The sequence below is a fragment of the Rana temporaria genome, chromosome 12 (assembly GCF_905171775.1).
Source record: "Rana temporaria chromosome 12, aRanTem1.1, whole genome shotgun sequence".
Classification (NCBI taxonomy): Eukaryota; Metazoa; Chordata; class Amphibia; order Anura; family Ranidae; genus Rana; species Rana temporaria.
The window spans coordinates 37,599,099-37,612,318 of NC_053500.1; the positions used below are offsets into that span (position 1 = coordinate 37,599,099).

The 13,220-nt window shown below is 44.4% G+C and overlaps 2 protein-coding genes across 3 annotated transcripts in view; one reads left to right on the forward strand and one right to left on the reverse strand.

Annotated features, from left to right (window-relative positions):
• Positions 1-2,368, forward strand: part of TMEM98 (transmembrane protein 98) — a 48,993-nt gene extending 46,625 nt beyond the window's left edge. For both annotated transcript variants that reach the window (XM_040329757.1, XM_040329756.1), the window contains exon 7: positions 1,006-2,368. In XM_040329757.1, the coding sequence (XP_040185691.1) occupies positions 1,006-1,213 (208 nt within the window). In that variant the 3' untranslated portion in view covers positions 1,214-2,368. The remainder of the gene's footprint in view (positions 1-1,005) is intronic.
• Positions 1-13,220, reverse strand: part of ZNF281 (zinc finger protein 281) — a 90,647-nt gene that overhangs the window by 4,691 nt on the left and 72,736 nt on the right. The gene's annotated exons all lie outside the window — the stretch shown is intronic.

Sequence of the window (13,220 nt, forward strand, 5' to 3'; positions counted from 1 at the left end):
ACTCCTAAACTCCAATTATGCATTCATCAAAAAAATAATTAAGGGGATATGTCACCCTTTAAAAACCCAAGACTAAAAGCCCCCATTTAGGAGCAAAGGATACACTTTGCTATGGAGGGTTCAGCTTTGGACCTTAAATCATTCACTGCAAAAGTTACACCATTCAGTGATAGAGCCTTAGGCCCTGTACACACGATCAGTCCATCCGATGAGAACGGATTGAAGGACCGTTTCATCGGTTAACCGATGAAGCTGACTGATGGTCTGATGTGCCTACACACCATCAGTTAAAAAACCGATCGAATCCAACGCAGTGACGTAAAACACAATGACGTGCTGAGAAAAATGAAGTTCAATGCTTCCAAGAATGCATTGACTAGATTCTGAGCATGCGCGGGTTTTTAACCGATGCTTTTGCATACTAACCGTCGGTTTTGACCTATCGGTTAGGCGTCCATCGGTTCAATTTTAAAGCAAGTTCTATTTTTTTGGACCGAAGGATAACTGACCGATGGGGCCCACACACGGTCGGTTTGGACCAATGAAACGGTCCTTTAGTCCGTTTTCATCGGTTTAGACTGATTGTGTGTACAAGGCCTAAGTGGCTAAAAAGGTACTGTGATTGGTGTCTAGCCTTTACACTGGCTGTCTCACTATACAAAGTGTGGGAATTTGATAAAAATCAGGAAGGCCTTTGAGAGCATGCATGCTCATAGAAAATTCTGACCCTCTTTTCCATGTGATAAAACAATAGTCAATAGCTAACCAATTTCCAACCTGCCGAGTTGACTGTCCTATCAAGCATTAAACTTCTAGTGCACAATTTCCCAGACCCGTAATTTCCACCTACAATTCATGTCAATGTGGATATCCACAAAGGGGTAGCAAAAATCATCTTCCCGAGATATGTAACTTTTGGTGGTACTTGACATGAATAGGGGTAACCACTGCTATGACCAGAAACCACAAATGTGTAGTATGTGATATTTAATTTTCTTTTTGCAGAACCACTGCTCTTCTCTTGTCTGTCAGCCATCTTGTATTGGTGACCAAAAATGCATGCCACTTATCAGTTGGGCTGGACTGGATAGACCAATCATTGTCAGCTGCAGAGGAGCACATGCAAGTTCTTCGAGAAGCCGCTATGGCCACAGAACCAGAAAGAATCATCCCAGGAACAGAAAACTTCCTGCAAGAACAGTCAACAATATAACACTTACGATTATACTCATGCTGACAGCAGATAGAACCAAGCGCACACAGATACCTGTATTTGAGAATTATTTTTTTTTTACTCATTATAATTTTGTTTACCTATGGGACTTGTACCAAATTTTTCTGGTCAGTGTCTATGCTAATGCCACATAGTAAACGTTTTTGTTGTTGTACTCTACCTAGGCTTTGGGTCACATTTCTGGATGATGGAGTTATATTTCTCAAATCCAGTCACCAGAGAATATTGATTATGATTATAATACAACCAAAAAGTATAACAAAGGTTTTGCATAGAGTGTGAAAGGTGTACAACCTCTGGAAATTCTAATGTTATATTGGGAAGATTACACTTCATTTTTTTCTCCCGATGACACAGCAGTAACAGAGTTGCTCATAAGAACAAAAACCATGAGAGGGTTCTGACACTTCTTCTCTCTACTAATGTGATAGAGTTGCTGTCACCCTACCTTATTTTGTGCTACCCATTCCTGTCCAGGTGTCTCAATAGTAAAGTGCATCGGCCCAAATGGGACATAGAGGTTTCAACCCTTCTTCGTTCTCATCAAAAGTTCTAAATTAAGATCTTTTAAATTTAGATTTTAAAATGGAGATTAAGGTGAACTGTATGGGGATACAAAACAACCAGGATGGGTAGACAGGATAAGCTGTTAGCACTTACTATAATAGTCTTCTCCCTTGTACCACCCCAAGAATTCCACAAAAGAATACGCCAACAACTTTGATGGTGATTGTTAGAGTAAACTAAGTACTGGGGGCTTCTGACCCTTTACATTGCATTATGTGATTGCAATATTGCATAATTTTCCCCACTACCACAAAATGGAGTTAGTCAGCTGCTCCAAGAAGCAGCACCACACAGCTGCCTGGCTGTACCACTTATCTTAAAAGATATCTAATGTTGTTCACCCCACCAGAACCTGTTTGACTTAAAGCCAAACTCCGGGTTCATTTATAAAATTCAGGGTTGTCACTTGGCCAGAAGACTGAGCCCCCAGGACAGCAACCCATACTCACAAGGACCCCTGGTTGTTCCAAGACCAGCTTGGTAAACACTACTAGCCAGATTCAGGTAGACGTGCCTAACTTTAGGCAGGCGTTGCGTATCTCATATATGCTACGCCGCCGTAAGTTAGAGAGGCAAGTACAGTATTCACAAACAACTTGCGTCCTAAGTTACGGCGGCGTAGTGTAAATGTGCCGGCGTAAGCGCGCCTAATTCAAATGTGGAAGAAGTGGGCGTGTTTTATGTAAATAAAGCATGACCCCACGTAAATGAAGTTTTGAACGAACGGCGCATGCGCCATCCGTGGAACTAACCCAGTGCGCATGCTCCAAATTACGCCGCAAAGACTCATTGCTTTCGACATGTACGTAAATTACGGCCAGCCCCATTCACGGACGACTTACGCAAACAATGTAAAAATTGAAAAATTTGACGCGGTTCCGACGTCCATACTTAACATTGGCTGCGCCATCTTTTTGGTGGTTTATCTTTACGCCTGAAAACGCCTTACGTAAACGGCGTATCTTTACTGCGACGGGGAAGCGTACGTTCGTGAATAGGCGTATCTCGCTGATTTACGTATTCTAGGCGTAAATCAGCGTACACGCCCCTAGCGGCCAGCGTAAACAGACAGCTAAGATACGACGGCTCCGGCGGTCGTATCTTAGCAACATTTAAGCGTATCTCAATTTGAGAATACGCTTAAATATACGTTGGCGCAGATTCGGAGTTACGACGGCATATCTACTGATACGCCGTCATATCTCTACCTGAATCTGGCTATACAATTATAATTTTTTTTGTTCAACCCATCGGGGCTGAATTAAAAAAAACACCTGCTCCGGAGGAGCTCCTGTGCTAACTGCTCGATGTTGGTACAGCGATCTGCCCTGCTGTGCCATTGTGTTCTGATGGGGGGGGGTGCTTTCAGCCATCGGGAGCCGATCGGCAAACCTTTTTCTGTCATGCCCCTTCGAAAGAAGCTGGTCGACCGGCCCGCTTTTGTCGGACCGTCTATAGTACACACATGCAGAATGTCAGCCGGTTTCTATTGAAGCGGAAGTCGCTCGACATTAGGCTCATGTGTACTAAGCTTAAGGCATCTGGAAAAGGTGGAAAAAAAAAAAAGAAAATACTCAGGAGTTGAGAAGCTTTCAGGATCCAGATCTATCAGGGCTGCAGAATAAAAAGTCCTTTTCTTTCATCCAGCTTTCATAAGCAAGGGTGCACTTTTAAAAAGAGCTGAGTTGACGTAGAGACATCAACTTGTAAATACTCACAATTTTAGTAACTACAGCACTTCCGTTTTTCCTAATAAGGTAAAAAACTGTTTCCATTTGCTTTGCTTTAAATGCTTTTCTTTGTATGTTGTTTTCTTGTTCGTATAAATATATATTTTATGTAACTTCCGTTTCTTTTTCTTGGTTTTACTTTAATGTTTCATCTTTAATGTTCACATTCTTTATTAGATGTAAACCCTTTCACAACTCTTCATTGTACAGAAATAAAATAAATTATGCATTTCAAGACCACGCTGTTGAATTTACACCAGAGACCAGTGATTATCTTTTAGGATTAGTATGGTCTTATTTAATCTAGCTCATGGCGGTATGTTTACATTTACCCCACCCACACTCTAGATAAGGACTCTTTGACCCTCTTCAGACAGCAAGAAAACAGAATTTTTGTCTTTCCTTTAAAATCCATTTCTTGGAGTATAGGACAGAGAGTCTTAAACCTAAAACACATGATCAGAAAATTGTAAGAAATTGACTGCTTTTGAAGCGATCGTACAATAATCTGATTGTTAAAACACAGCGTTCAGAAGCCAACCACAACAGGTCATTTGAAATTATCCGAAGGGACAAAAAAAAAAAAAAAATGTTCTTGCACAATACTAGATCGTATGATTTTCATTTAATCAGTACAGTTTACATCTAAAAATACAATACAAATATAATGCATCACTTCCGAAGCTATATTCTGTCGTACGAGAATTTTCATAAGTTGGGTAACTGCTTCATTTTCGATACGAGACTAGCATGCAAAATAAATAAATAAATAATAATAATAAAAAAAAAAGGACAATAATTTGTCTAAAATTCTTATCGTGTGTACAATGCTTTAGATGACTGGGTAACAGGACGATAGCGTCAAGTGATTGAAGACTGGCAAAAGCAGAGCTTAAGAACCCCATATAAAACTCATTATCTCCTGTACATTACCCCAAGAAACCGATTTTTACTGGCAAACAAAAATGTATTTATTTTTCTCGTACAGTGCAGGACACAGGCAGTCTTAAATAACTGGGAGATCCAAAAGCAATGCAACATAAGGGGTGGACAACACAGCAAAAACCAACAGGCCCAAACACAAAACCAAAGGTCAAGGGACCCAATGTTAGAAATCAGCCAGAAGGAATCTGGGGCCAAAGCAGGCTTCAGTAGAGGCTTGAGCACCCATCTGGTAAATCTTATAAGATGAGTAAATAGAACACCAGATGGAGGCCTTGCAAATCTGTGAAACGGATAATTGTAGCATACAAGGTACCTAAGAACCTGGTTGATTGTGACAAGGAAAACCAACATGTGTGTAAGGTTAGCCAAGAGATCTCCCTGATATACTTAAGGGAAGATCCCTGAATAACTGACAGGACCATATTCAAATCCCACAGCTGTCACCAGAGTGACCCCTTGTACCCCTTGGTCACTAAAAGAGGATAGTCAGGGATGATATTTGTGCCTTGATGGTGTCTAAGGCCAAACATTGATCCAGACCCAACTGGATAAAGGCCAGAACATGTTCTACAGAGTATTGACCAGGATGGAGTTTCCTGTGCTCCTCCCTTGCAGACAGGAAAATGAGCTGCAGCAGCTTGGAGTGAAACTGGACAAAAGGCATGGCCTCAACGAGGCTACCATAAGGTACAGGACTATAATTCAAAAGAGAACTGAGGGGCACTTTTTGGATAGAAGAGTCCATGCTTGAGTGCAAGGGGAAAGGATCTTTTCCTTAGGAATAAATACCCGAGTCTGGCTCATGTCCAGGACCAATTTCCACGTATTCCAGGTAGGGAGAGAGATCCATTGTAGAATTCTGAAAGTTGAGGATCCACCCAGAGTTTTGCAATGTTTACACTATCTCCGTAGGGGGAATGGCAGCAGCAGCTGCCTCCTTTACCTAAACCTCAGTTTACAAAGAGGATATAGTTCTTCCTCTTCATTCATATGCTCCACTTCCTCCTCTGGAAGGCCTCAGCCCTCCTTTAGAGGACAGTAATCTTTCCTATGATTTTTGCTACGGAGGCGGAAAACTCCTTCCTGCTCAGGAAGGAGAAATGGGGAATACCTGGGAGACCTGCGGAGGCATAAGAGGTAGGGAGGGATCCTGATAGAAGAAAAGATACCCTGGCTATAAAATACAGGGTCCCTGGACAGTGCCAAGAACCTCCCAAGTGACCAACTAGCTGAGAGGGTTTATGAAACCCTTTTGTCACATCCCCCTTCACATGCGAGTCGCTGTGAGGGGTACCCAAAGAGTTATTCCAAACTTGCTCTGGTGAAAAAGGTTAACAGCTGTCCAGTGTATCATCTCAGGCTATAGGTGCCCAGCCATTTAGCCAAAGGCCTATGCTACCAGTCCCAATGACCCAGAGAATGACCCAGAGAAGTGAGGGATGCCACCTGCAGAAGTGCCTGCTGAGAGATTGGCAGATGCTTAAACAGTTGTGGCTGTTACCATGGCTGTGACACATACAACTTTTACAGTGCTAACTCCCATCCCTTGCAGGTAAGGCTAATCTCCATGCAATGCCCCAGTAGGGGAGGAAAGCAGCAGAACAGGGGACACCAATATGGCCTTTAAAGGCTCAGGTCCAACTCACCAGAGTATGGGGGGACAAGGTAAAACTACTTCGGAAAGGCATATGACTTGCAGTCTTTAGGGACTGGGTCACACCAGTGCAGATTGCCAATGCCCTAGACCTGCATAGCACACTGGTTAACTCCATGTGTTCCACTACGTGCCAAAGAGGAGCACCAATTTCAGGATCCAGTGCCTAAAGGGACTTTACAGGCCAGCCCTACATCTCCACCACATGGCCCCAGTGGTGTGCCTAAGGTACCAATCCAGAAGCTGTGCCATTAGCTTGTGCTGCCAATGCAGGCATTCAGAAAAGGAAAACATCCCAGTAAGTGCCATTTAACTTCCTCAGTAGACAAGAGACATCCATCACCTAAAGACACAAGCAAACAAAAGTGAAGATTGCTGTGAATGGTAGGGGTTATATTGGGGTCCTCGCAACTCTGCTCCAGTGTCATGAAGGTACCAGTATATAACCAAACCATCTGCCTATGTTCATATACTGTATGAGCAAAAAACAGCTTTTACTACTTCATGTGACATCACCAGGCTTGTAATAAAACCTAAACTTTTTTTTTTTAAACTCTTTTTATTGACGAGGTATAAAAGACAAGTTGGTATAGCAAACATTGCGCTCAACATGAGCATTAGGAATACAACATTCGGCACACAAATAACAAGTTTGAACTGAACATTTGGCAAAGAAAAAAAACCACAAAAAAAATACAGAAATGTTGGCCTACTGAAAAGTATGTCCGTGTACAGTATAGTATACACTATACCAATACATGGCTGGGGCTCCTTTTGCGTGAATTACTGCATCAATGCGTCATGGCATGGAGGCCATCAGAATCTGTGGGGTATTGCCAAGAGGAAGATGAGACACACCAGATCCAACAATGCAGATGAGCTGAAGGCCGCTATCAAAGCAACCTAAAAGAACCTCAAAGGGGGTGGATCCTAACTAGAATGTCAACATACAAACCAACAAAGACTGTAACCGCTCCAACAGGTATTTACCCTAACTTTAAAAGAAAATGTACACTTCTTAGAGCGCTGGAATTTTATTTATGTATTAGCAGCTCACAGGGAAAAGGATTAAGCTTAAAAAAAAAAAAAAAAAAGAAAGAAAAGAAAACCAATACTTCTCTTGTAACCACTTGCTTACTGGGCACTTAAACCCCCTTCTTGCCAAGGCCATTTTTCGGCTTTCAGCACTGTCACTGTTTGAATGACAATTGCACGGTCATGCAACACTGTACCCAAATGACATTTTTATCATTTTTTTCCCATAAATAGTGCTGGTGGTATTTAATCACTGCTGTTTTTTTTATTTTTTGCTAAAAAATGAAAAAAAGACCGAAAGTTTTGAAGACAAAATTTTTTTTTTTATAGCTTGTTAAAAATTACTGCAAACAGGTAGTTTTTCTCCTTCATTGATGTGCGCTGATGAGGCTGCACTGATAGGTGGCACTGATAAGTGACATTGATCGGCAGCACTGATAGGTGGCACCGATTGGTGGCATTGCTATGCACTGGCAAGTGGCACTGGTGGGCACAGATACTCGGATGATGTCTTACCCTCTTTGGGACCGCTGTCCCTCTGACACAAGTCGGTGATCGCCTTTTTTTTTTCTGTTAGCGTGAGCAGGAAAAAGCAGATTACCGATCTTTTGTTTACATCAAATGATCAGCTGTCATTGTCTGATAGCTGATCATGTGGCAAGGGGCCGGGATCGATCACAGAACGCGCCGCTTAGACAGCTCATATATGGAAGGACATCATATGATGGCCTCCCAGCAATTAAGTCCCACGCAGTAGCCACCATTCAGCTATAGGACAGGCACGCAGTAAATATTTATGCTCAAAGTTTGGTTTTATCCATTGCAGTTTTTTTATGAATAGAAAAGTGGTGAATACTTAATTCTACAATGTCATTTATAAAGTATACTGCAGAAATTAACCTCCTTATGTCTCCATTAGGGATGAGCTTCGTATTCGAGTCAAACTCATGTTCGACTCGAACATCGTATGTTCGATCGTTTCGTCGAATTACGAACGTTTTGGGCCGTTCGCGCCAAATTCGAGTGGCGTGTCAAGGCCCATAATTCACTGCGGCATCGCAGTGCATTGCTGGCTGATGATTGGCCAAGCATGCACTATGACCCGCATGCTTGGCCAATCACAGCTTGCAAAAAACGGAGAGCCATAATTGGCCAAAGCCAGGGTGGCTTTGGCCAATTATGGCTCAGGGGGTTTAGTACACGCCCCACACTATAAAAGGCCCCCTGCAGGTCGGCCTTGTGTAGTGTGTTGCGGTGGTTAAGAGAGAGAAGACAGAGAGAGAGAGTGTCATTTTTTGTAGGTAGATAGAGCAGGCAGGCAGGCTAGTCAGTTAAAGTTACAGTGTGTAGAGGATATATATGCATCCCAGGTGTTGTATATATATTTATACACTGTATAGTTTAGCTAGATCCACTCTTCCTAATTGACAGGCAGGCAGGTGATTGTGCTAGCTGCAGTATTCTCACGTGTTGTACTGCAGTGTGCACCTAAAGCTATGTGGTGTGTGTACTGCCTGTGTCCTCTGCAGTGTGCACCTAAAGCTACGTGGTATGTGTACTGCCTGTGTCCTCTGCAGTGTGCACCTAAAGCTAAGTGGTGTGTGTACTGCCTGTGTCGTCTGCAGTGTGCACCTAAACTACGTGGTGTGTGTACTGCCCGTGTCCTCTGCAGTGTGCACCTAAAGCTATGTGGTGTGTGTACTGCCTGTGTCCTCTGCAGTGTGCACCTAAAGCTATGTGGTGTGTGTACTGCCCGTGTCCTCTGCAGTGTGCACCTAAAGCTACGTGGTGTGTGTACTGCCGTCTCCTCTGCAGTGTGCACCTAAAGCTACGTGGTGTGTGTACTGTCATTGTCCTCAGCAGTGTGCACCTAAATCTACGTGGTGTGTGTACTGCCATTGTCCTCTGCAGTGTGCACCTAAAGCTATGTGGTGTGTGTACTGCCATTGTCCTCTGCAGTGTGCACCTAAAGCTACGTGTGTACTGTCTGTGTCTGTGCCATTTTTCTCAATGATTTTCATCCATATTGCAGGGACCAGACATTACATTAAAGCCGCAAGCAGTTTTAAATTACTTTTTTCTTATAGTAATCTCATTTTGTGCAGGGACAGTTCTAAACACGTGCCACTTCACAGGCATACTATAAACACCCAGCAGGTACAATATTTAAAGGAATTTTAATTTTTTTTCCACCTTAAGCATCATTAAAATCACTGCTCCAGAAAAAACTACCATTTTTAAAACTTTTTTTTCCATTGATACATGTTCCCTGGGGCAAGACACGGGTTCTCAAACACGTTTTACGACAATAACTTGCATATTAGGCTTTAAAATTAGCACTTTTGAATTTGAACGTTCGAGTCCCATAGACGTCAGTGGGGTTCTAAATGTTCGTGCGAACGGTCGGTCCGTTTGAAGGTTCTGGTGCGAACCGAACGGGGTGTTCGGCTCATCCCTAGTCTCCATCCTACCACTGTATGTGACCCCTTTACCTCCCTGTAGATGACCTATACATTGTCATTTTATATTTTGAACCATTAGCACAATGAACTGTTGATTTATTCTAACTATTTGCCCCTCACTGCGGGCTTCTTTTGGACTCACCTTCACTCTTCATTTTGTGAACAGCAATTATTGTTTATAGATAAATAATTGCTACACTTTTATTAACACATATTCACTAATGATTTTACTAGTTTGTTGCACTGCACTGTGTGTGTGTGTGTGTGTTTTATTTTAGGTTGGAGTGAGAACACTTTTAAGTGATAAGAAGCAACATTATTATTTATTCATATTCACTTGGATTCATATATGTTAGTGCTGCACGATTTTGGCTAAAATGAGAATCACAATTTTTTTGCTTAGAATAAAGATCACGATGCTCAGGGCCTAACATCATTGTTCATATTTTACAACCAAATTGGACTAACTTTTTTCGCCCTTCCTCCAAGGCGTTATCAACAAGCATCCTTGATGACGCCCTGAAGGAGGGGCGAAACGCATCAACGTATTTCCGGTTTCACGTACCAGTGATGCAACTTCCGGTATCTGTGGAATGCACGCTGCAGATGCAAACCCTGAACACACTGATGCCTGTTTTTGTAAATGCACAGTAATCAAGTATATAATGTGTAATATATATATATAATGTGTTAGCACTTATATTCCACTAGCGCTGTTGGAATTTGTACATCGGGTCCTCTTTACAGTGAGATCTGGGGTCAATAAGTGATCAGATCTCACCTCTCATTTCTAAGCTGGGAAGCCTGAAAAAAAAAAAAGAAAGATAGCTCCTGGCTTCCCAGCTGGAAGGCCGGGCGTGACATCAGAAAATCGTGCCCATCCTCTGAATGATCATAGAGACCTTCTGGCTTGGTTCTTTCAGTTGTCAGTAGGATTCCCTGCCGAGGCCGGGTTCACACTGGTGCAACACGACACTAGTACTATTTTGGATCCGACTTTGCCCTGCGACTTGAAGCCAACATATGTCCGACTTTCAATGAACGGGGATCCGACTTCGATCCCTGCCAGTAACAGGCACTGTGTTTGATATGAATCTTGACGGGGAACTCCACGCCAAATTTTAACTAAAAAACCAGCATGGATTCCCCCTCCAAGAGCATACCAGGCGAACTGCGTGGGAATTCCCTCAAAATCCATACCAGACCCATATCCAAGCAGCAGCCTGGCTGGTAAGGAAAGGGGGTGGGGACGAGCGAGCGCCTGCCCCCCCCCTCCTTAACCGAGCCAGGCTGCATGTCCTCAACATGGGGAGGTAGGTGCTCTGGGGCAGGGGGGGGGGGCGCCCTGCGGCCACCCATCACGTGACCTCGCCCCCTCTGACGCAAGGGGGAAGCCTGGGCTTCCCCAGTGACGTAGAAGACGTCGCTTCCCCAGTGCGTCAGTGGGGGCAGAGTCACATGGCGGGTGGCCCCGCCTTACCTACATAAGAAATGTCACTAGCTCCAGCCGGGCTGTCTGAGGTGGAGACAGGCGGCCGGCGATGCTGCGCTCTGGATCCTTTATCTGGATGGATCTTCTCATCACTGGACCCCGGCGGAGAGGAGATCACCCGTCGCTGGATACTGACAACGTTGGAGCGGGGATCGAGAGTGGATTACCACCGCTGGATTTTTTTTTCCTCTTTTTAATAAAGGACTTTTTTCCACGGTGTGTGGGTGTTTTTTTTACAATTATTTACACCTCCTTCGTGAAATGGTAGAGGTACAATGCAGGCCATTACCAATTCACATGGAGGGGGGCAGGATCTGAGGGTCCCCTTTGTTAAAGAGGTCTTCCAGATTCTTATAAGCCCCCACCCGCAGACCCCCACAACCACCGGCCAGGGTTGTGGCCCTTGTCCCCCATCAACATGGGGACATCCTCCCCATGTTGAGGGCATGTGGCCTGGTACGGTTCAGGAGAGGGGGGGCCACTCTCTCATCCCCCCTCTTTTCTGCGGCTGCCCAGGTTACGTGCTCGGATAAGGGGTCTGGTGGGGATTTTTGGGGGAACTCCACGCCATTTTTTTTTTTAATTTGGGGTGTTCCCCTTAAAATCCACACCAGACCTGAAGGGTCTTGAATGGATATTTGGGGGGGAACCCCACAACATTTCTTTTTTAAATTGACGGCGGGGTTCCCCTTAATATCCATACCAGACCTGAAGGGCCTGGTAATTGAATTTGGGGGGATCCCCACGCTTTTTTTTTTCTAAGTACGGGAAACATGCGCTATTTTACATGCATACTTTACACCCCCCAGGTATGAAATTTAAAGGAATATTTCACTTTTATTGTTTCACTTTAAGCATTATTAAATTCACTGCTCCCGAAAAATGGCAGTTTTAAAAAAAAAATTGCATTGATACATGTCCCCTGGGGCAGGACCCAGGTCCCCAAACACTTTTTAGGACAATAACTTGCATATTAGCCTTTAAAATTAGCACTTTAGATTTCTCCCATAGACTTTAACAGGGTGTCCCGCGGCTTTTCGAATTTGACACAAACACCCCAAATTGTTTGTTGTTCGCCGAACAGGCAATGTTTGACTCGAACTCGAAGCTCATCCCTACTCCTCGCACATAGGAGATGTAGGCCTTCCAGGTGCGATGGTAAATCTTCCTGGAAGAAGACTTCCACGCCCTCAACATAGTTGGAATGACCGAGTTGGAAAGACCTCGGTCCCTTAGAACAGTGGTCATCAACCCTGTCCTCAGGGCCCACTAACAGGCCAGGTTTTATGTATTACCTTAGGGAGATGCAGACTAGAATACTGCAATCACTGAGCAGCAAATGATATCACCTGTGGTGTATTTCAGTTATCTTGCAAACCTGGCCTGTTAGTGGGCCATGAGGACAGGGTTGATGGCCATTGCCTTAGAACCTGGCTTTCAATAGCCATGCCGTTTAAGCCAGCGACTGTAAAGCAGGATGGAGTATGGGACCTTGAGACAGAAGGTCCTTCCGCATTGGCAGCCACCAAGGCACATCTGCCACTAGGTGCACGAGATCGGCATAGCAAGGATTCCGGGGCGATTAGAATCATCGGGATCCCCTCGGCCTCCACTCGGAGGAACCGAGGAAACAACTTCAATGGGGGGGAAGGGCATAAATTAGTCATTACTGACTACAGAGATACCAACGCGTCCGACGCATCCGCCCAGGAGTCCCTGGACCTGGCCACGAACCTTGCAGTTGAGACGAGTGGTCAGGAGATCCACATCCGGTATTCCCCACCTCCTGCAAAGGAGTTGAAACACCTCCGGATGTAATGACCATTCTCCCTGGTCCAGCATCTGGCGACTCAGGTAGTCTGCCAGTTCTCCACGCCTGGAACGTAGATGGCCGACAGAGTCGGCACGCTTCTTTCCGCCCACCTTAGGATGTGAGAGACCTCAGACGCTGCAGCGGAGCTCCCCCTGATGGTTGATATAAGCCACCGCCGTGGCGTTGTCCGACTGGATCCTGATCAGGCGACCTTGCAACCTCCTTGACCACGAGGGGAGGCATAGTCTGATCGCTCGAAGTTCCAAGACATTCATCGATAGGGTCGTT